The sequence below is a fragment of the Zalophus californianus genome, chromosome 9 (assembly GCF_009762305.2).
Source record: "Zalophus californianus isolate mZalCal1 chromosome 9, mZalCal1.pri.v2, whole genome shotgun sequence".
Taxonomy (NCBI): Eukaryota; Metazoa; Chordata; class Mammalia; order Carnivora; family Otariidae; genus Zalophus; species Zalophus californianus.
In genome coordinates this window covers 60,370,746-60,393,648 of record NC_045603.1, presented here as the reverse complement: position 1 = coordinate 60,393,648, position 22,903 = coordinate 60,370,746, and the positions used below count along the sequence as shown (strand labels likewise).

Genomic DNA, 22,903 nt, shown 5'->3' with positions numbered 1-22,903 from the left:
GTAATGGTATCAAGTTTGAAAGATCAAGTTTGAAAAGTAAGTTTAAGCGAGAGTGTGGAGAATCTTGAATGCCAGGTGAGGCAGAGACTGCTGTGTATTTATCAGAATCTCTTTCTTTTTCTTGGACACGTAGCTGGACCACATTTTTCAGTTTCATTTTAAGTAATATGTTCTGTTTCCAGGCTTGACCTATGAAGCCTCCCAAGGAAGATACTTCATGTTGTTTTCTTTGTGATTTGATGAGTATGACCTTAAGCACGGTGACCTTGAAGACCAAATGTTAAAGATGATAGGGCCACAGGTTGGAAGGAACCTAGTTCCCTGAATCACCACTCGGCAGAGAACTGCCTGCTATAATCAGGAGCATGCGTTTTGGACTTCACTTGACCAATAAATCAATTTCTATTCGTTACAACACTAAAATTTTGGGCTTTATGTTTTATAGTTATATAAAATACTATAAAATAATATATAACTAAAATAATATATAACTATATAGTTATAGTTAATGTTTCCCAACCAATACATCAGGTTAAAAAGTGTAGATTTGATTCCCATCAGGAATAGGAAGTTAGTTGCCTGTGATTTTTTTTTAAATAGTAGTATTCTTTTTAAAGATTTTGTTTATTTATTTTGCAGAGAGAGAGAGACAGCGAGAGAGGGAACACAAGCAGGGGGAGTGGGAGAGGGAGAAGCAGGCTCCCCACTTAGCACAGAGCCCGACGCGGGGCTCGATCCCAGGACTCTGGGATCATGACCTGAGCCGAAGGCAGACACTTAACGACTGAGGCACCCACGTGCCCCAATAAATAAAATCTTTAAAAAAATTATCAGCGGGGCCACTGGGTGGCTCAGTCGTTAAGTGTCTGCCTTCGGCTCAGGTCATGATCCCAGAGTCCTGGGATCGAGCCGAGCCCCGCGTCGGGCTCTGTGCTAAGTGGGGAGCCTGCTTCTCCCTCTCCCACTCCCCCTGCTTGTGTTCCCTCTCTCGCTGTCTCTCTCTCTCTCTCTGCAAAATAAATAAATAAAATTTAAAAAAAGATTTTATTTATTGATTTACCCGGGGGGGAGGGGCAAGCAGACCCAAGCTGAAACCAAGAGTCTGACGCCCAAGTGAGCCACCAAAGGTGCCCCAGATTTTTTTTAAAGATTTTATTTTAAAAAGGATTTTATTTATTTATTTGAGGGAGAGAGAGATTGAGAGAATGAGTGGGAGGAGGGTCAGAGGGAGACGCAGACTCCTCACAGAGCAGGGAGCCCAATGCAGGACTCGATCCCAGGACCCTGGGATCATGACCTGAGCTGAAGGCAGATGCTTAATGGACTGAGCCATCCAGGCGCCCTAAAAGATTTTAATTAATTAATTAATTAATTTGAGAGAGGGAGAGCACGCGAGCAGGGGGAGGAGCAGAAAGAGAGACAGAATCTCAAGCAGGTTCTGGACCAAGAGAGTAGCTGGACACGGGGCTGATCTCATAACCCTGAGATCAGATCTAAGCTGAAATCAAGAGTCTGATGCTTAACTGACTGAGCCACCCAAGCGCCCCCCGATGCTTTTTTAAATAAATAATACTGTGAAGACCAGTGGAAGTGACAGTTACAGGATTGAAGAACACTTTCTGAGTGAGGTTGCGAGATCTTGGGACTGTCAGTGTTGTCAGAATACAGGGAAACTCCTGACTGGGGTTGGGGTTAGATTGACATGACGTTGAAAGTCTCTCTAGAGGCTGTGGAAGGAGCTACTGCAAAATGAATCCTATCTTCCTGAAGATTAAAGTCTCTTTTCTGTTTTTGTAAAAGTCCCGTCTCTTCAGTATTGCTCCATCAAGCCCAGTGCCTGGTATGTAATAAATGTTGAATGGAAGCTGGTTCTGGACTCTTGGAAGGCTTTGAGGAGCTACCTCTTGCTGAGGGCCGGCAATGCAGAGTGGGCTATTTCACGCACAGAATCATTACAACCACCATGCAATTTTACAAATGAAGAAGCTGAAACTCTAAGAGTAACTTGCTCAAGGTCTCTTGGAAAAATTTTATTCTGAAACCTGTACCTTTTCCAATATAACAGGATGCTTTCTCAGAAAATCATAATGGCCAGTATTTACTGAGTGCCTGCCATAGGCCAGGCGCTCTGCTGGGTGCTTTACAAACATACAGAAGCAGCTGGTGTATCAGATACTGTAGGCTGTTACTAGTGTTTCCAAACTGTGGACTCTGTGGGAAGTAGGTGTCAGAGTTGGAGTCAGCTCGGGCTGCCATAGCAAAATATCATAGGCTGGGTGGTGCAAACAACAGGAATTTATTTCTCACATTTCTAGATGTTGGGGAGGGAAATCCAAGATCAAGGTGCTGGCTGATTCGGTTCCTGATGAGGACTCTCTTCCTGGCTTGTGGACAGCTGATTTCTCACAGTGTCCTCACATGGAGGACGGTGAGAAAAAGCAACATCTCTGGTCTCTACTTGTAAGGGCACCAACTCCATCAAGAGGGTTCCATCGCCTGACCTCATCTAACCCTAATTACCTCCCAGAAGCCCATCTCCAGATCTCATCACATTGTGCTTTAGAGCTTCAACGTATGGATTTTGGGTGGACACAAACATTCAGTCCATAACAGTAAGGAAAACATTAACATAATTTTAGGGCAAAGTCTGATTCTCTTGGACTTTTCTTTAGGGCTCCTATCCCATTTTCTTTTGTCTCCTTAGTTCTTTGGTTCCATTTTCCTTAGACTGGGTGGAAGGGTGCTTTAGGGTTCTCATAATACTCAGGTCCTACAGCTCCTACTTCACCCCATGGACCCACAGATGTACCCTAATGTCACAGTGTTCAGATCTCCTTGGTCCTTCCTCTATTAGTAGGGAGCAAGATACGGCTCTGAGTACTCATCCATCTATTTATTCAACAGATTTAAAAAAAAATCTGTTTCTATTTTTAATTTTTATTTATTTATTTATTTATTTTTAAAATAGGCTCCACACCCAATGTGGGGCTTGAACTCATGACCCTGAGATTGGGAGTCACATGCTCTACCAACTGAGCCAGTCAGGCACCCGTATTCAACAGATTTTTTTTTAATTAAAAAAATTTTTATTTATTTATTTATTTGACAGAGACACAGAGAGAGAGGGAACACAAACAGGGGGAGTGGGAGAGGGAGAAGCAGGCCTCCTGCAGAGCAGGGAGCCCGATGCGGGGCTCAATCCCAGGACTCCAGGATCATGACCTGAGCCGAAGGCAGACGCTTAATGACCGAGCCACCCAGGCGCCCCTCAACAGATTTTTTAATAAGCATTATGTGTCACCTGTTGGAATAATAGCCGATATTTGTAGCCCTCTGGTGTCAAAGGCCTTTTACATTCTTAGATTCCTCTGATTCTGGCAACCAATACTATGAAGTGGGTCATGTTATTACTATGTCATTTTTATCATTGAAGAAGCCAAGTTTCAGAAATATTAAATAACTTGTCTAAAGTCACACAGCTAGGATGAGATTCAAATCAAGAATTTCTGACTTCCAAGTGATCCCCTCTGCCCTCCATGGCCATCACAGGTGTATATAACAGGCGCAAAGGACAACCCTCAGATTTCAGTAGCTTAACATGATAAAGATTTATGTATCATATAGTCCAATGTGGATATTTGTGATCAGGTAACTCAGGAATCCAGACCTGTTCAAGCTTGGCTCTGCCATCTTAAATATGTGGCTTCAGGTGGCCCAGATGTCACTTAGCCAGCAGGTGGGGAAGACGTGTGGAGAAGGTACAATCGCTCTTAACTTCCTCAGCCTGGACGTTTATATTTCTTTGGTGATAACCAGTTATATGGCCTCACCTTGCTGCAAAGGGGCTGGAGATCAAATTCAGCCACTCTCTATTGATACTGGTTTGAGTTAACATTCTAGAGTTGATAGAGTTGTCCTGGGAGAAAGATGCTTCTGGAGAGAGAACGATCCTAATCTGCCCACATGTTCATGCCCCTATTTGTCTCTCATTCATTCCACTGGAACTCACAGAGCACCAACTTTGTGAGCCACATTTATAGTCAAAGATCTCCTGGCTGAAAGACAGATTAGAGTCCAGTCAGCCAAAACGTGCTCAGCAGGAAACCTGCTTCTCCTTCTCCCTCTGCTCCTCCCCCCAGCTCATGTTCTCCTTCTCTCTCAAATAAAATAAATAAAATCTTTTTTTTAAAGAGGCTGTTTGTCATTCCTAACGTTTTTCTTTATTTTTATATTCTACTGGAAAGTTTGAAGATGTTTACACTTCACAAAATAAACAGAGCTTTGTTGTGGTCACAATTTAAGTGTTTGATTTCATGTACTTAAAAGTTCTATTACCTTCCTAGCAGTTTCACAATACTGCTCTCTGGGAGACTGTGGGTGGGCATATCCCATTCGCTTCCTTGGCCTCCCTAGTACAGGGAGAAGGGAGAAGGTTAACTCTGGAGCCTGGGAAAACAGGAAGGAGGTAGCTCAGTTATCTTGCTGAGAACTCACTCTCAGCTAGAGAATGGACTAAAGAGGATAGACTCACGAGTTATTTAGGACATAGCATGGGAAGGGTGTGGGGGTGGTGAGGGAGAGGGGGGCAGGACACTTTGATTTGTGAAGGCGTTTTGATGCCTATGGATGTGTGACCCTAAAAAAGTTCAACTTTTAGCTTTTCAAAAAAATTGTCATTTATGTCACTTAATGTGTGCAACAGAGTACCTTGTCCCATCTCTAACCCAAGGAGAAGGAAGAGTCAGTCATGGCTGATCGCAGGTTCCCGGCTTCACATGGTGAAGCATGGTGGTCCCTCCTTGAGATGGGGAACTTGGTGGGAGGAGCAGGTTTTGGGGTAGGTCTGGGGGGGATTGGGATGGGGGAAGTTGTTCCTCTACTTCTGGATATAGAAGGTTTGAAATACTTCCTAGTCTTCAGAAAGCCATTCCTTGTACTGTAGAGCTCAGCCTCCCTAGCCATCTTTCTATTAAAATTTTTTAAATTAAAATTTTTATTTTATGTAGTCTCCACACCCAACGTGGGGTCTGAACTCATGACCCCGAGATTAAGAGTCACATGCTTTACTGACTGAGCCAGCCAGGCGCCCCCCCCCATCTTTCTGCAGCTGCAAACTTGCTCATAAAGGAAATGAGGGGTGGTTCAGAAATTTAGGTGTTGGGAGAAGCAGAGGAGCCAAACATAGATAAAATAGGTGAAGAGAGAGAGAGAGAGAGAGAGAGAGAGAGAGAGTGTGTGTGTGTGTGTGTGTGTGTGTGTGTGTGTAAATACCATTAGGAGCAGGTTGGGATTGCAAAGACAATAGATGTTCATCTACATTGTGCATAATCTTTGCACACTAATTAACACACATAGGGATGCCTGGGTGGCTCAGTCGGTTAAGTGTCTGACTTCAGCTCAGGTCACTGATCCCAGGGTTCTGGGATTGCATCACTGGGCTCCTTGCTCAGTGGGGAGCCTGCTTCTCCTTCTGTCTGTTGTGCACTCTCTCTGACAAATAAATAAAATCTTTAAAAAAAAACCGTGAAGTGCCACCAAACTGGTGGTAAGTTCCCTCCCAAATAATTAGCACATATAAAAATGCACAGAGACCCCCCCAAGTCTCAGCCCCTCTCTTAACTGAAGAATCATCCTCTAGTTGTACCCCAAAGCCCCTGGCTTGCTGTTTAAAGTAGGGCTGGTCACACTCCAAGAGAAACAACCGGTTGGGGTCCCTCCTGTCAGTATAGGGTGACTTCCTTTTGTGACTGGGTCAGAGTTGTGGGGGAGGGAGCGGCTGTTGAGGGGCGGGGATAGGGATGGAGATTAGCTTAGTCTGGTCTCAGGGGATGTCCTTGTCTTTATCTATCTGGGTCCCTCTTTCTGTCTCTTTCCACTCACAGATTGTGTGGCATTTTGGAGGGTGGGGTGCCTGGGCATCTGGCCCACTACTTCCTGCCCCAAGCTGGCCCTGGGCACAAGCCACATGGTGCTGGCCATCAGCCTGGCCTCTTGCCCATCCATTATAGCCTCAGCTGCCAGGCTGGCACAGGTATTAAAAGGAACTTCGACTGGGTTCTGCCCTCCCCCCAGTTCTGTTCCTGAGGCCAAAGTGGTGGAGAGTCACATGAAGAGAGTACGGGCCGGGGCCGGAAACCAATGTCGACACAAACCCTTGGATGCAGGAAAGGGGTGTCTGTGCCTTGGAGAGGACTGCTGAGGCACGAGGCTGTAGTCCATAGAGGAGGAGCACCTTCATGGGCATCTGGGCTCGGGCAATGTTGGAGGAGACAGCAGTGGTTGCCATGGTGTAAAGGAAGACTCCCTACTAGATCCTGGGGGCGTTTCTTCCTCTCCCTCTGTGACTGTGCACAGCCTGTGGACGTGGGGGGGGGGGTTGTATCCCAAGGTGGGAGTGTGGGCAGGGCTCCGATCCTGGAGGGAGGGGTGGTTAGCTGTGCCCAGGCGGTGCCCAGATGCACAATGACTATTGCAGGTCCGGACATCTGAATCTGTCCCGTGTGGGAGTGACAGCTGTGAGACGGCTGTTAGGGCACAGGAGAAGCACAAGCACGCCTGAGGCATGGGACCTTTCAGTCCCATGGTAGGGACCCACTGTATCTGGTCTATGGGGCACAGGAGTACTGCACGCATGGACCCCGGCTGTGGAAGCTGACGGTCACGGCCTGGCCCAGGTCTAGGCTGCATCTACGCATGCGCCGCGAGGGGTGGTCTCGGCGAGTGGGATGGCGGTGGGGAGAGCTGGTCATGCCTCGCCTTTACATGGCAATGGTATGTTCAAATATGTGAATTCCCTGGAGAAATGTTGGGTGGTGAGGGGGCGGGAAGTCTGAAAAAGATGGAGAATTTATGAGCTGCTTTTGTCGGGAGACAGTCGTAATGAAGAAAATTCAATTTTCTGTAGCTCGGAGAGTCAATATGCTAAATCTCGGAGAAGCTGTGGAGTGACAGCGGAATGGCAAAGTCAATGGGACGTGTGTGGGGGGAAGCTGTCTATCTGTGTCTGCAGTGAAGCTGCCTCCTCTCTGTACCCTTGAACTGCAGTGGGGGAACGCTATGCAAGTCGGTACCTGTGTTCTTGGGGCTGTCCCTTTCTCCCTTCCTCTTCCACCTCAGCGGCCATCTTCTCTTGCCTCCTGCTTGTAAGGAGAAAGGCAGCTCTTTCCCAGCCCAATCCTACACTAGCAACAATTCAGGAATTCCTTCTCATAGTCTAACCAGCACTCCCTCTTGCTGAAGTTATTGTTTTCAGAGTGGCTGTTTATAGGAAAATTCTCTTTTCTTCCTAACTTCATACCCAGTCTCCCCTTAGCTACTCTGTGGCTGGCCTCCTGTTTTCCCAGCAAGTTTCAACTTTTCCCCAACCAGTTTTCACCTCTTCCCTCTCAGCATCCCAGTCTAGGAGGCAGGGGGTGGGGTGGGGGGATGGGGCAAGGGAAGCTGGGGATTCCTCTGTGAGCCACAGTGTCACCAGGAGCGGTGATTAGCCGAGCTGCTGGCTGTGTAATTGGTGTGTGCCCGCGTCCCGGGGGTCTGGTGTGTTAACAGCGGGTCCCTGTGGTGAGTAACGAGATCGTGCCTATGGCTGGTTGCACACGCTAATTAATTAGTGCTCCTCTGGTGTCGAGGAATGAGGAGGATCTGGGGGAGGTGGTGGTGGTAGGACTCAAAGCCCAAGAGCCTAGCTCGTGGAGGCCAGAGGTCACCTAAGATTCTGCCAGAATGGGGGCGTTCAGGTTGGTGTGTAAGGTTAGCAGTCAGAGCTCTGGGAGCCCTGGCTGAAGAGAGGGTATGTGTATGTGGCGGGGTACAGTGTGGCCTGGGCTGTTGGTGGAGGGTGTCCTGAGCTGGGCTGGGTGGAGGTGGATGGAAGGGGGAGGACACCCCCCTCAGCTTAGGGAGGACTCCAGGCTCAGGGCCTGTGTTATAGCATATTCTCTCCAGGTGGCTCAGAGGGGATGGGAAGAGAATGGGAAGAGACATTTCAGACTCATACCTGTCCTCTCTACCCTCCCTCACCTCGCTAAACCCAGCTTCTCAACAGGCCATTTCACACTCACTGGGGGCACGGAGCTCCAAAATGCTCTTTGGCCATTCTCACCTCAATAACCACTGCTTTCCCCTTGCTGCCCACGCAGATACCCAGACTCCTCAGGCCCTGGGTTGATCTCGGAGCCCAGAAGCCTCCTCTGAAGCCCGGAAACTGGAACCTAGATATTCAGGAAATACCATGGAGAACATGCAGAAGTGGGGGGGAGGGGAGGGTTGGGAGAGACCCCCCCCCCGCCAGTTTCCCCGGGCAGTATGATTAGGTATAGCAGCAAGAAAGATTAAAGTGAGCGCAGAGGAAGAACTTCCAGTGAGATGACCAAGCTACTTGTTTTCTGAAGCAGAAATCCTCTGCCTCATACAGGGAGGGATCAGGCTGAAAGGGGACCGGTAGAGGGAGATCCTCTCCCCTTGAGTGTTGGGATTCAGCAAGGTGTGGCGGGGGTGGGGGGTGGGGAGAGGAGACAAAATAGAGCAAGCAGGCAGAGGGGAAGATGAGACTGCGGCGGGTAATCTTTGGCTTCCATGTGGAGGCGCGAGTCCCGTTCCTGCACACGGTAATTGCTAAATTACCCGCCATCTGCTCGGCTCTCAGACATAAATTATCTGCGAGGAGAAAAGACGCAGAGGCTGCGCACTTTCTTTCTCTCCCCCAAACCCGCGCTAGGAGCTGGGGTGGGGGGGAAGCGTTCCCTCCAGCCGGAGTGGAGGCCGAGGTGGTGGGACGACCCGATGGAGAACAGTCACTATTTGCCTCTGTCCTCTCCTGAGAGGGAGTGGCTTTGGAGTGACCAACTAACCAGGCCCACTACCCAAGGTCCCAGGGCTGCCTGGGGTCCCCTTAGACCCGGGGCAGGGCGGAGCCGTGAGGGCACGGCCTCCGAGGCCACCCAGGAGGGGGCGGGGCTTGCCGTAGTGGGCGGGGCTTCCCCCAGGTGTGACTGAATTGCCTCGCAGGTTTTCCCCTGGTCACCCTGTTCCTCTGCGCACCCCGCCCATCACTTTGCTGATGAGGAGAGATCTCTTCAGCTCTCGTTAACACCCGTCCGGGTCTCTCAGAAGGAAGACAGCAGGGAGGGTAGGCACAGGGCATGAGGAGAGAGGAGGGGACAAACTTCCTTCCTTTCACTCGGCTCTGAACCCTGCTCTTCCTCCCTAGATTCTGAAGGGGGGAAGAAGTGTGAAAACAGATGTAGAAATGACTCAAAATGGGGCAAAATGGTGGGATGCAGCAGGTTGGAGAGATGGAGGTAATGGGAAGGTGGAGCCCACTGGGAGATGGGGTTGTTTGGGGAGGTAAGCCAGGAGTGGGGGGAGGCGGGCTGAGTAGCGTGGTAGGGTGGGCGGGGGAGGGGGTCGGAGAGATGAGGGTGAGCGGGGTGGGGAGGTGGAGGAACCAGGACGGGGCAATGCCAGATGGAAACTCAGAGAAGGTAGGGTGGTGAGTTGTCTGGAAGGAGGGCTGGAGGAGGATGTGAGTGGGAGAAGGAGAAGACAGACAGCAGTTTCAAGGCAGGTCAGAGCCTGGGAGGAATCTAGTAGGGAGTAAAGGCTGTGGCAGGGAAAGCAAGGGGGTTTGTGGGTCCTTGGAGAGTCCCAGGAAGGTGAGGGTAAGACCTCCAGAGCCACTTCCCACTCAGGTTGAGGCCTGACTCTGGGGTGGAGCTGAGGAGGCCCCCTGAGAGGCAGGGGTAGGGGTGCGATCTCTTCCCCGCCCCCAGCCCAAGGCACCTGCAGGGTGTGCCCATCAGGGTGGGGGCGGGCTGGGCCGCTTCCCAGCTCCGAGCGCAGAAGCTAGTGGGGTTTCTTCCGAGCGATTGTTTAGTATTCATGGGGCGACGCAATCTCTCCCACATCTGCTTAGCACAGCAAGTCCTGTCATATAACTGTCTCCCGCACTGTCTGTCCATAAAGAATGTCTCGGAATTGGTGTAATTCAGAGAAATTAATGACGACTTTCCGCGGGACGGCTCCCTGGGGGATGATTAACACTTCATCGTCCATCTGATGCGCGGGGCCCAGCGCTCCATCGCGAACATTTGGGCCGTGGCCAGCCGCATTAAAGGTTATTACGGAAAACGCGACCTGCAAACGGGCGTGAGGCATGATGGACCAGGAGGGGCGGGGGCTGGGGTGGGGGCAGGGGAGTAGAATGGAGCCGGCCAAGTCGGAGATCAAGTTTCTCGAGGTGTGCGCACCTGGGGTCTGAGGCTGAAGGAGACTGGGTTGCTGTTTCAGCGACAGTAGGATTGGAAAGGTGTTGGGGAGACGCTCACCACAAGGGCTAGGGAAGGGAATGGGATGGCTTTCTATGGGTGGACACATTGCTGGACACGTTACTGATGGAAGCTTTCCCTGTCTTTTAATCTTCACAGAATGATTGCGTAAATTTTATGAACCCCACCTTATAGGTGATAAAACTGATAAAAGTGCCCAAGGTAACACAGCTTATTAAAAGAGGCCAAGACAGGATTTGAACTCAGGTCCTTTACTCCTGAGCTCTTGCTCTTTCCCCCACACCACTGGGCAGAAGGTCTCACACTCTCTTATGTGTCTGCCTCACCTTCAGGCCTGGGGGTGAGGTGGGTGGGGGGAGCCCAATAGGTGCTCAAAAATGCTCAACACTGTAGGAAGGAATGAATTATCTTTGCAGGTTTCACTTCCATGGTGTGGCCCACGGTCCTAGAGACTCTGGTGGTAGGAAGAGGAATATGGCAAAAGAGTTCCAGGGTGGGGTCAGGAAACTGGAAATAGGTTTCCCTGCTTTCTCCTGGATTCTAAACCTCTAGAATCTAAAGGATGGGGCTCTGGATCCTTAGAATCAAGGAATAGATTTGCATGTGTATATATATGCATACGGGTGTTTGAGTGTGTGTAAGTTTGCTTGTGCATGCCTATCTGTAAATGTATGAGTTTGTGAGTAGGTGTCTGTGATGCATACATGTGAGAATGCTTGTGACCTCTGGGTATGTATATGTGTGTATTTTTGAGAGTATGTGTCTGTATGTATGCATGAGTGTGAGCATTTGTGTGTGTCTGCATGTGTGCAGGTGGATGTGGATGTGTACATGTGTGTGAGGTCCCAGGGGAGCCTGAAGACTCCTCGCTGAAGATGTTTTTAAATTTGATTTGTCTGAATTTCTAGCAGGTTCGAGGCTGTGGCATGTGGTAAGGGGAGGTGGGAGGCCAGAGGAGGAAGGCTGTTAGTGCTGGGATGTGGGGGCTGGGGCAGCCTGAGCAGGGGGTGCCTCTGTCCTGCCAGGCACAGGGGGATGGCCTCAGTATCCTGGGTCTGAGGCTGGGTGGAGACTGGGTCCTGAGGCCTGCACTCAGGGCTTGCATTGGAAGTGCTCAGTGCTCAGAGGCCTGCTCTGAACAGGGAGGGCCATAAGGGTGGGGGGGGGGCAGGGTGGGAGGGTGGCCAGACAATGGAGGGTTTAGGCTGACTCTCTTTCCCCACCAGGTTTTGGGAATGATCTATGGAGGCTGCAATTCCTAACTAAAGGCTCCACCCATTCTGCCTTAGGGCAGTGGAGTCCCAAGAAGTCCTTGCAGGCCACCTCTGACACTGGGATGGCCATAATCACAGGGAAAACTTCTCTCTCTAGTCAGTACTACCCAGACAGATCCAAAACAAGTCCTTGTCTCTTGGGGGCCTCTAGTAAGGCTGTGTATGCATTCTTACTGAATTTCACACAAGCTTTCAGACCCCTTGTGCTGGGAAGTTCTTACTGAGTCTAACCTGAAATCTTCTTGTTGCACTTTGTGCCAAATAGGCCCAGGCTGAGTTTGTGAAGTTGGAACCCAGCACCAAGCACGGAAGTAGTTTCTTCTGGGTAGGAAAGTGGGTCTGGAGTACACAGACACTGAGAGGATTGGGGCTAAAGCCTGGTGGATCACGGATGGGTCAGACCATTCCTAGTCAGGGGAGCAGTGATCATCAGGGCAAATTTGGAGAAGAGAGTTCAGAGACCACCAGTTCCAACACTTTATACACAGGAGCCAGAAGCCCTCCAGGTGGGAACACTCAGTGTCCCCTGCTCCCTGACTGCTACCTCTGGGAAAACCAGGCCACTGACTCCTGGTCTCAGAGTCCTTCTTGTGTCCCATCTGGAGGACCCTAGACCCTGTTCCTATTCTCTTGGTTTTATGCGATGGGGAGAAAGGGAAGAGTACTTCAGCTAGATGGGGGTGCTGTCCCCCTTCCTCTTGCTTAAGATTATAAGCCTTCCCAACTGGGTTTCAAGGCCTCTGACCCACAGACACCTGTTCCTTCTCCTTCCTACTCTCCCTCCACAGGCTCCCAGGATCTGGTCTCTTAGCTCCACCTGGGCAGCCAGCCTAGTATTCAGCCCTCCTTATCTCGCTCCTGACCTCACAGTCTGTCCCCAGTCTGAACCGTCTTCTCTCCTCTTCCTGCAGACCAGCCACTCAACCCTTTGCAATATAGCCCCATGTTCTCCTCCTCTGGGAAGTCTTCCTTGATTTTTTTTCTCCTGGTTGTGGATCCCAGATCTTTTCTTTCTAGACCACTGCCAAGGTACCTGCAAGCCTTTCTTTGTTCTTCTCTCTTCTCTTTCCTGGCTGTGTTCCTTGTCCCTGCTCCCTCCTCCAACCTCCCTGCCTCTCCCCTGCCCCAACCTGTGCCTCCCCATGGGCAGGGCTGAGTTTTCTCCTTCCTCCCAGGACCCCTCTGCATGCACCGGGAGGGTTAGCCCTGCAGAGGAGACTTGACTGAACTCTTCCCCTCTCCCACAGTAACACACTTTCTGTGTTCTGGAAATAGCAGAGGTAATGGTGTCCAACTGGGTCTCATCCTGAGGAGGGAGGTGGCAGAGCAGATCCTCCCCTATCTGTATCCTAGACTTTTATTCTGGTTTAGGCCTCACCCCAGCTCCTCCTCTTCCTCCTGTTCCTGGTTGCCTCTGACCCAGTTAACAGGCCCCACCAGACGGCTACCCCGGAGCCCTGAGATGCTGTGTCTGGCGTGAGGAGTGGTAGGCAGTCTCACTGTGATTTCTCACCTTGGGCTTCACACTGCCCCAAGCACCTGCTTCCCCCCACTGGGTCTCTGCACACCTGTTTTCTCTTTCAGTCCTCTCTTCCACTCGCTCTTTCATTCCTCCACTCCATCCTCACCCAGCCCACCTATCCCCACAGCCTGAGTTCTTTCAGCAAGCTCTTCCTTTCCTGAGACCCTTGGGATTGGCCTTCTGCCATTCTGAGGAGGATGGGCGAGTGGAGGTCTGGGTGGAGGAGAGGGTCTTGGCTCTGGGTGAGGCGCCAGGCCTAGCTCGGGACCAAGGGATGCATTGACCGCCACCTTGTGGCCATATCGAGAACTGCAGGGTGCGGGCCGTGCTGAGAGGAGAAAGGGAGAGGGGGATGACAGCAGGGGTTTGTATTACAGGGTAGTGGGCCTCAGAATTCCTAATTGACATTGGAGGTTTCCTCAGGGAACCTTTGAATTCCTAACTGACAGGTGAGTAGAAACCTGGGAGGAAAGCCAAGTAGCAAGGACACGTCTAGATGGAGAGAGATAATTGAAACCCTGTCCTCAGGTCTGAAACCTCCTATTCAAATTCTCCCTCTCCAAAAGAGTCCTAAAAGGGAAACAGTCTGAAACTAAAGCAGGAGTTGATATCTGACTGGCAGAAGAGCTTCCCAACAAATTCCAAATTGTATTTGGATGCCACTGCTTCTGACAAGTGCACAGCTTTTTCAAAGACTCCCCCCACCATTCTTAGTGAGTTGTCCCGCCTTCCCCAGGTGTCCTGATCTCATCATGCTCGGCTCATTGGGCCTATTCAGAAAAGCTCAGGTTCCTCAGCCTTCCCTACTCCAGCCTGTGTGTGGCTATGGCCAAGATGTTAATCTGGGAAGTCCCTTCTCTGGTCTAACTGCAGTCTTTCCTATAACACTGGACATGGAGAGATCTCTCCTGTAGCCAGAACTGCAGATGGGATAGTGGCCAGAGAAAGGAACCTGTGAGGAAGGTTCTGAGGGAGGGCAGTTCTGCCTCAGTTTTTCCTACATCCTCCTCTCCCCTGCCCCATCGGATCCTTGGAGATGAAAGAGATGGGACAGAGTGGTTCCCTTGGCTGGAGAACTCTCTCTGCTTGGGCTTCGGGATTCAGAGGTGCTGGGGGAAGGGTGAAGCTCTGAGTTCCAATCATGACCCTTGTTATATGGTGGGTATCTTGGGGAGGGAAGATGGGGGGGTGGTGTTTGTCTCCATCATCCTGAGCCCTTCTGGTCTCACCCAGGGTCCCTTTGAAGTCTTTTTCTTCCCTGGCACCCACATTCCAGTTCCTCAGAAGCCCTCATGATGACACCTCCTCCTCCACCCCCCTACCCCGACTCCAGCACCGCTTTTTGGTGGGCTGAGAGTTCCCGAATTCTCCCTGCCATTCCCCTCTGTTTCCCCATCACTGCTTAGAGATCTTGGCCAGGAGCCCTGGCTCTGAGGGCTCAGGGTGGGGGCTGTGCCCTGACGCCCTCCCTCTGAGGTGCCATTCCTCCCCTGCCTCATTTGCTGCTGCTGACCTTACTGAGTTAAATTAAAAAGCAATGTTCTGTGTGCGGCTCCAGCCCCGTGGAGCTTGACTCTGGGAAGACGAAGACAATTACCGGCCCCTCCGTCTCCCTCTCGTCTGGCTGCCTTATAATTTTTTCCCCTGCTGCCTGGTATGCAACATTTATGTTTTTAATAACACCAGAATGGTTTTGACCTTGGGAATTCATAGCAGAATGGGCACCGTGAGAGGCCCCAACATGATTGGCGTTTGTCTCAGTCCTTTGCAGGGAGGAGGCTCTGTTTGGTGCTTCTTCCATTCTGGGGAAGGTGTGTGGGGGCTGTAACCAGAGGGTCTAGGGGGAGATTGCAAAAGCCAGAGTGGACAAGGGGGCACATGGGGAGAGGGAAAGAAAAGGGGAAGGTTTTGTCTTTTCAGGTTTTCCCTTTGGGATGAAAGTCAGAATGAGGTGTTTGAGAGGCTGGCATGGCTTTTTTTCATCTTGTTTTATAAGGAAGGAGTCCTGGATTGGGGAATGGCATAGAGTTCATGCGTGGCGGGGGGAGCTATGCGGGAAGGGTAGGATGTGGCACACCTGTATGCACACACTCGGTCCATCAGCTCACAAGTTTGCCCATGTGTGTGTCCCCCTCCCCCGCCCCCCCCCGGCTCCATTCCACTGAATCAATGCATTCAATCCAGTTACTATCACCTTCTCACCTTCGTCAGATCTTCAGCTCCCAGGAGAGGGGAAGAAGTAAGGGCTATAGCCAGAAGACTGGAATCATACTTAAAGCAGAACTTCCCAGCTGAGGAGAAAGAGAACAGGACAGAGCCCTCTCCTGGTGTACAGTGAGGTTTTCTTCCCTGTCCCTCCCATCTTTCCTTTTCTTTCTTTTCTGTGCTCAATTCCCTGGGGGACCCAGCTTTTGAGGTTAAAGGAGAGCCAGTGGCAGCAAGAAGGATCTGGAGGAGGAGTAGGCGGGGCAGCAGAGGGATGGGAGAGGCAAGGAGCAGGGAAGGGCCTGAGAGAGAGGATCCTTGGGAAGAGAGAGTTGGGGACCCCGGGTGGCCCCTCGCCTCCATGTGTACAGGGCTGCAGTAGGAGGGACCAAGATTAGAACTGGGAAGATGCTTCCCTGTCTGCAGCTTTAAGGAGCCTCTGCAAACACAGGGAAAAGAGCAAATGATGAATGAAGAGATGTTCTTCTAGCGGTCAGGAAGTAGGAGGAGAGGGGCAGGGGCTGTGGGACTCTGAGGACCTGAGGGGTGTGTGTGTGCTGAGGATGAGGGGGTGCACAACAGGTATTTGTGGTATACATCTCAGGGCTCTGCGGTGAACAGTCCTTTGTGCACCAGTTCTGTATGTAAACATATATAACATGGGGAAGGGTGGAGTTTTGACATCAGTTTTTTTTATTTTATTTTTTAAAGATTTTATTTATTTATTTGAGAGAGAGGGGGAGAGAGAGAGAGAGAGAGAGAAAGTGCACACAAGCAAGGGGGGCAGCAGGCAGAGGGAGAGGGAGAAGCAGGCTCCCTGAGGAGCAGGGAGCCCGACTCAGGGCTTGATCCCAGGATCTCGGGATCATGACGTGAATTGAAGGCAGATGCTTCACCGACTGAGCCGCCCAGGCGCCCCGACATCAATGTTTTAAACCCAGGGTGGTGAGTGGCTTCCTATTGGGCCTATGAAGTATGTTTTTCTTTTAGGAGTGGCAGTCAGCCCCAGTAGGAAGGAATACCCCTGTACTGGGAATCAAGAAAAGCTGGGTTTCAGTTCTGGCTCTAGTTCTCAGCTGGGCCCCTCTAAGGCATCACCTTCTTGGAGGTGGGATGTCATCTACTGTACAATCGTGGAAGGAAAAGCCGTGTGACCCTTCTGTGCCAGCAGCCCCAGAGCTGGGGACCAGAAAAGGGAAAGGGGCTGGAGCGGGTGATGGCATTTCAGGGGCCAAAGGGAATAAGGAATGCCAGTGGAAAGGGCTGCAAGCGGGGTTTCATGGGTCCTTGCGGGAGCCAAAGACTCCCCTCCCCGGGCGGTCCAGCCCTATCTCAGCACCCAGGACCCAGGGCTGCTTCTGCAGGGAGAGCCGTTCTCTGCCGCCCTCTTGTGGCCACCGAGTCCTTCGCAAGTCGCTATTGAGAACGCTCCTCCCAAGTCCTCAGGGCCGCGTCCCTCGCCCCCTGGTGGAAATTGCGTATATTACAAGAAGCGAAGCCATCTGTGGTCGTCCAACCGCATCTTTTCCCCACCCCCACCTCCCCTAGTTTCTGGAGGCACTCAAGACCTCCTTAAGGCTGGAAAAGTCTTCCTGAGATTTGACCCTCTTTGCCATTGCCTGAAGTTTTAAGTTCTGCTTTTGGGGATGTGCAGTGGAGACAAGGGGCTGAGATCAAGTAACTGAGCAGATAGAGCAATTTCTCTTCCTCCTTGGGTTCCATTTACAACCCCAGCCTCCCAGGGTCATCGGGAGTTTTCAAAGAAAGACGGCAGGGGCAGGAATGTCACATTCCTGGAGAAAATGGGTCTGGAGCAGACCAGGCACTATGCATCTAGGCTTCCTCGAATTTGCACTTGAGCTCAGTCTGTCAGCATCAGCAGGGAGATGGATTGGCAGGAGCCGGGAGGCAAGAGACAGGGATGATGGAGGGAGATGGCATATTTGACAGATGCTGACAGGACTGGTTATTTGCTAGCTTTGGAATCCCCTCCCACCCACCATGCTGCCCTTGGCCCTCCCCTTCTAGTACTCAGTGTTCATTAGTGACCGCCTATCTTTGGGGAGAAACCCAGTCAGCCAAGTTGCACTGGGGTGGGCAAAGGGGGAGAGAAGGAGGGAGGGACACCAGGTAAATGATGGAGGAGGAGTGATTGGAATGACTGGGATTTGAGCTGGGGTCAGATGATCACTGGGGTGCTTACTGTCCTGGGGACAGACACTGAGTTGCAGGGGTGAGTGAGTGGGGAGCCAGGGGTGGGAGGGGATATTTAAAGGCATTGATTTCCACTGATTTAGGCGTTAATTTTGGGAGCACTGGTGAAATAGGAGCCAATGATTATTTTGAGAGCCTCCTCTGTACAAGGAAGGGTTATAGGTGCTATGAGGGGATAAAAAAGGGGCAGGCATGTGTCCTGTCCTCCTTCCTGTTTTTGAAGACCTGCCGTATGTCCTCCCTGGACTTGTTGCTCCACGCGTGCTTGTCTGACGGGTGCAAGGGGCTGCTCGGCAGTTCTCGGCCCGGGGTTGCAGAGGAAAAGCTCCCAGGCTCATTTCTGTTCTGCACACCCCCGCCCCCTCCGGCAAAGCACCTCCAGTGGGCCTCCTGCCTCTCCTTATTCCCCTTCTCACGGAAGGCTCAATACGCGCAGATACCTGGGGACGGGGGAGTGGGGGACCTGCGGTGCCCTCCCAGAATTTCCAGTGGTTCCCAGTGGATGAACTGGGGAAAGGGAGGGGTAAGCCTCACGACCCGAGCGGCCAGCGTAGCAGGCAGGGAGGGGATCAGTATTTGGAGTAGTGGAGAATGTTCGGTGAGGAGCAGAATGCTGCAGTCGGAGCCCGCGCTGCATCCTAATCAGCGTTGGGGAGGCTGTGCGGCGAGCCGTCAATCTTCCACACAAAGGGCCGCCCGCCGCGTCCTCTCCCGGCCCTCGGTACCAGCCGGCTCCCCGCCCCGTAACTGCCCGGCTGTGCTGGCCTGCAGAGAAGAGGCGGAGGCGGACACACAGACAGGGGTAGAAAGGCCCAGTAAATTGAAGCCAAGACCGGTAGAGTGGGAACCAAGAAGGCAGAGCCGGTCAGAGCACCCTGGAGAGTCAGAGAGACCGAGAGAGTCAACAGAGACCGTCTCAGAGAGGAACGGAAAGACAGGGAGACAGGCCCAGAGACAGGAGAGAGGAAAGAGAGGTGCTTCTAGAGAGCAGGGGGAAAGATGGAAGACAGACACAAAGAGACACCCAGAGGCCAGAGATAGTAGAGGCAGACACAGACTCAGAGACATGAGTTGGACCCAGGCTCAGGGGGTCCAAAAGCTCCGAACCCAGAGCCGAAGACTGACTGATGGACGTGGGGCCAGGGCTGAGAAGATACTGGGAGAAGTGCCCACAGAGAGGAGGGAGAGGGAGACAGAGAAGGGAAAGGAGGAGGTGGGGGCCAGAGGCTGAGGCAGTGAGAAGGAGCAGGGAGAGGTGGCAGAGGGTGGGATGCAGGCTCTGCGTCAAGGGCTCTGCTGGCCTTTCAGGACCTGGGACTCTGGCGGGAGGAGAGGCCCATAACTATGTGTGTGTGTGTGTGTGTGTGTGTGTGAGAGAGAGAGAGAGAGAGAGAGAGAGAGGGGAACACAGCAATTCAGAGCTCTATTCAAAATGCCAGAGTCATCTGGTGCTGAATGAGACTTCCACACAGTCTCCCTCTGCAACGACTGCTTCGAGGCAGAAGAGGTGGAGGGTGGAGGAGAGAACAGCAAAAAGATGGAAGTTAGAGAAAGACTATTGAGATAGGAAAAGAAATGGCAGAGCCGTGACAGAGATCAGAGGGAGAGAAATTGATAGTGAAAAAGGGAGTGGAGAAATGGACAGAAGACAGAGAAAGACAGAGGTGGAGAAAGAAATATGATGGAGGGGCGTGGGTGAGAGACAGGGAGAGGGAGGGTGCGGGCGCCTCTCCCTGCAAGAGGGAGAGAGGGGCAGGGAGAGAGCCATGGCTGAGTAGGCATGGTTGAGAAGACAGAGTAAGGGGAAAGGGGGGGAAGGAAGCGAGACACCTGTCTCCCCAAAGAGCTCGTGGGCTGGGATGAAACAACCCTATGGTGAGGTAGGGAGGTGGTCAATGAGTGCTTCTTAGGATGACCTTTCTCTCTCTCTTTTCTAAATACAAGGAACCTATTCCTAGGCATGCCATCTTCTTCAAAGTAGCGCTTCTAACTGCTGCTGCAGGTGCCTGGGTCACTCCTGCCATTCCTCCTTGGGGATCGCCTTTACAGCCTGTGGTACAGCTCTGAGCGTGCTCACCGGAGGCCAATTTTTATCCTTTAGGAGGGATCTAATTTTTGAAAATTGTCAAGTTTTCTCCGAGTCTGGAGAATAGGGTGAGGACCCAGCGGGGAAGCAGTGTTTACAGTTAAAAACAAAGTGAATGTGGGAAGACACAGTGGAGGATGTGTCCTCCACCATGGCTCTGAAAGGTCATTGTGAAGGAGAAGCTTGCAGGATGTGACAGAAAACCTTCCTGGTGGCTGCTGGAGCCGCAGTGTGATTTTTCTGTTTGTTCAAACCAGGCAGTAGTGCTCCCAGGAGCATTTGAGGCCTGGTACTGGAGGGTGGAGGCCTGGCATTTGCCAGAAATATTGGGTCAAGTGGTCCTGCCCTTTCTTGGGGAGTTTATTGTCCCCTTTCCTGCCAACTAATATGCAAAGTAACCCAGTGACACTCACCCAGCATAGATCAACAAGTACAAAGGACTAGGGCAAATTCAGAGTCAGAGGCAGTAAGTTCAGGGAAGGCTATCTGGAGGAGGCAAGTTATGAGTGGGGTGTAGAAGGAGAAACCCAAAAGGGCATGGATTAGAGGAGGAAATGAACAAGAGAACCTCTCTCTGTTGCTTTGGAAGCAGGAAGAGCAAACCATAAGCCAGGCAGGAGACAGCTTTGCTGGCCTGGAATAAATAGCTGGATTGGGGAACCAGCATGAAGGGGAATGGAGAGGGGCAGGCTGGGTGACCTGAATTTGCTAGGACAGGGTGCCCAATGGAGGGTGCCCTGACATGTGTTAGGTAGTGGTGTGTGTGTACACAATTTCTGGAGAAGAGCATACTCAAGTTTGCATGTCTTCTGTGTGTGTATGTGGGGGGGGATGTACATCCAGGTGGCTTTGTGCCAAGTGGCTTTGTGCCCCAGGCTCTTGTTTTTCCATCTGTGTGTGTGATTGGTATGTTGCTGTGTCTGAGTGCGTTTGTTCATTTGTGTGTGTTTCCATGTGGTCATGTGTGAATGGTATCTCGATTGCTTTTTATATATTTTATTTGGCTGCATGCGGTGGAGTGCGGGGTGTGTGTTGTGTATGTGTGTGTGTGTGCCTGCGCGTGTCTGCAGGAGGAGTGTGGCCGGTGGGGAGCCCTGGCTGCCCAAGCATCACCGTCTGTCTCTCTCCCTCCACTGGCTCCATCTGCACTCGCTGAGGTCGTGACAAGGAGGCAAACAGCAAACGGCAAACTGCTAAGCCCAGAGAGACATGAAACACTAAACCACGCGCAGCCTCCTCCTGCGGGGGAGAAAACCGCATGGAGCCAGAGGGCAGACAGACAGACAGACAGAGCCCTGCAATCACAGGCTGCTCCTCTGAGCAGGTGCGCTCACAGGCCTACCACGCACAGAAGGCCACACACACTCGCTCTTGACCTCCCGCTCCCCACCCCTCCTCCGAGCCCTGCGTCCCTGCCTTCCATCACCTCCAAACGCCAGCGAGGGCTTGGGGCGATGGGGCTGGGGGCGCTCACTCGGACCTCGGAGCCAATCTCCAGATGTCAAACCGCTCCTTTGGCCGTGGAAGGGTGTGCGTGCGTGTGTATGCGTGTGTGCCCCCTCCTTCACTCCTTCCCCGGTCCTGCCACCTCCACCCCCCTTCCGGCCCGCGGCAGTTTCCGAAATCGCCCGGCGGCCGAGAATTCATTAGCGGGGGGCGGATGTAAACGCAGCGCGGTGGAACGTTTTAATTAGGCCTGAACAATAAACAAGCTAAACGAGGCGCGCAGGGCTCCCTGGCGGGCCCTCAGCCTCCTCCGCGCGGGGCGGACTCATTACGGCTGCAGCCAATTTCATGCCATCGCCGAGCGCGGGCCGTGGCCGGGGGCGGGGGCGCGCTCGGGGTCCGCGGGGCGCCGAGCCAGAGCGCCCGGGGCCGGGTCTGGCCACCCGGGGGCGGCACGGAGGGGCCGGTGCCCGCCCCGCAGGGCCCGCCGTTCCCCCACTTCTCCGCCACCCCTCTGCCTTTCTCAATGTCCTTGAGATGAAGGTCCCTCCCCACGCCAGCCGGCCAGTGCGAGCTTCTGGCTTTCCTTTTCGGGCCTATCCCTTCCTCCCTTCTCCCCCCTCCCTCCCTCTTTGCGGCGGACTCCGGCTCCCCCTCTCCGCGCGCCGCCGCCGCCGCCTCTAACCCTCGGTTCCTCTTTTGCCGCAGTCTCCGTATCTCTTGCACAGGGTCTCTCCCTCCCTCCCGCTCTGACTTTCGCCTCGACTTTATCTTGCCTCCCCAGGCCGCCGCTACCGTTCCAGCTCGGCGTGGTAGACCCCGTAGCCCAGTTCCTCCGTGTCGTTGCCCTTGGGCTCGGTCTACACCCGCCTGGGCCTCGCCCCCCACGTTCTCCCTGCGGCCTCCCGCGCTCCGCCGGCTCCCCGTCTCCCGCCTAGCCTTCGTTCTGTTTCTGCCCGGGTCTTTCTCGGACCGGCGCATCTCCGCCTGGGTTTCAGGTGTGGTCCCTGGCTTTGCCCCGCCCCCCTCCATGGGGGCTCTGGGGCCCAGCCAGAGGTCCAGTTTGGCCTGTTTCCTCCTCTCCCTTCCTTTTGTGAAGCTGCAGGCGGTGCTTGCTGGTTCCCAGTTTCTGTCAGGACTTTCCTGTTTGTGGGGGGCAGCGGTGAAGCTGGTCTTGGGCTGGGTTTGAACCCTGGCCCTGTTCCTCGCCGTGTAGCCTCTTAACCTGTAAAATGGGGGAAATAATTTTGGGGGCTTCATGGGATTGTAGTGAGAATTAGCACCGCGGCAGGGAATGTGACATAGTTGGCACATAGTAGGCACTCAGTACATAACGAGCTCTTATTATTTGTCCTTCTTCAGTCTGCTTCCCTCTCTCCTTAGCCTGGAGTTAAAAAAAAAAAAAAAATTACCAGAGTAATAGACTGTATAAACCAAAGCCTCTTGAATATCAGGAATTTAACAGGGTTCAGCTTAACAAATGCTCTAAGGTCTGAACCCAGGAAATGCCTGTGAGTGTAGACAAGAGGGAGGATGGGGATTGGACTGAACCACTGAACACAGGAAACCATGTGAATTGGTGCCCTGGAGGAAGCAAATTCAAACCCAGGGAGGATGGAGGCATTCCCAAAGGCCAACCTGCGGTGGCAGCAATGGCTGCCTCTGTCCCTGCTGTCTGGGCCTGTGTCTGCTGGGAGGCTGCAGGGGGCCTGGGAGTCCAGCTCCCCCAAAACTCTCACCTCCGGACAGGACCCGGACTCCTAGAGCCTCAGATCTCCATCCTCCTGTCCCTTCCATGCATGTGACACACACACACACACACACACACACACACAGGTGCCCTGCAATTTCTAAAGGGAAGCACTACCCC

The 22,903-nt window shown here is 52.4% G+C and overlaps 1 protein-coding gene and 1 non-coding gene across 2 annotated transcripts in view; one reads left to right on the top strand and one right to left on the bottom strand.

Moving 5' to 3' along the window:
• Positions 1-2,974: 2,974 nt before the first annotated feature.
• On the bottom strand, positions 2,975-3,047 carry TRNAG-CCC. The gene has a single exon. It is a non-coding gene; the product is annotated as a tRNA-Gly (tRNA).
• Positions 3,048-9,973: 6,926 nt separating this feature from the next.
• LOC113922350 (cationic amino acid transporter 3-like) overlaps positions 9,974-22,903 on the top strand; it is a 44,860-nt gene continuing 31,930 nt past the window's right edge. The window contains 1 exon segment of the mRNA XM_035729315.1: positions 9,974-10,114. Coding sequence (XP_035585208.1) covers positions 10,057-10,114 — 58 coding nt within the window. The 5' untranslated portion in view covers positions 9,974-10,056.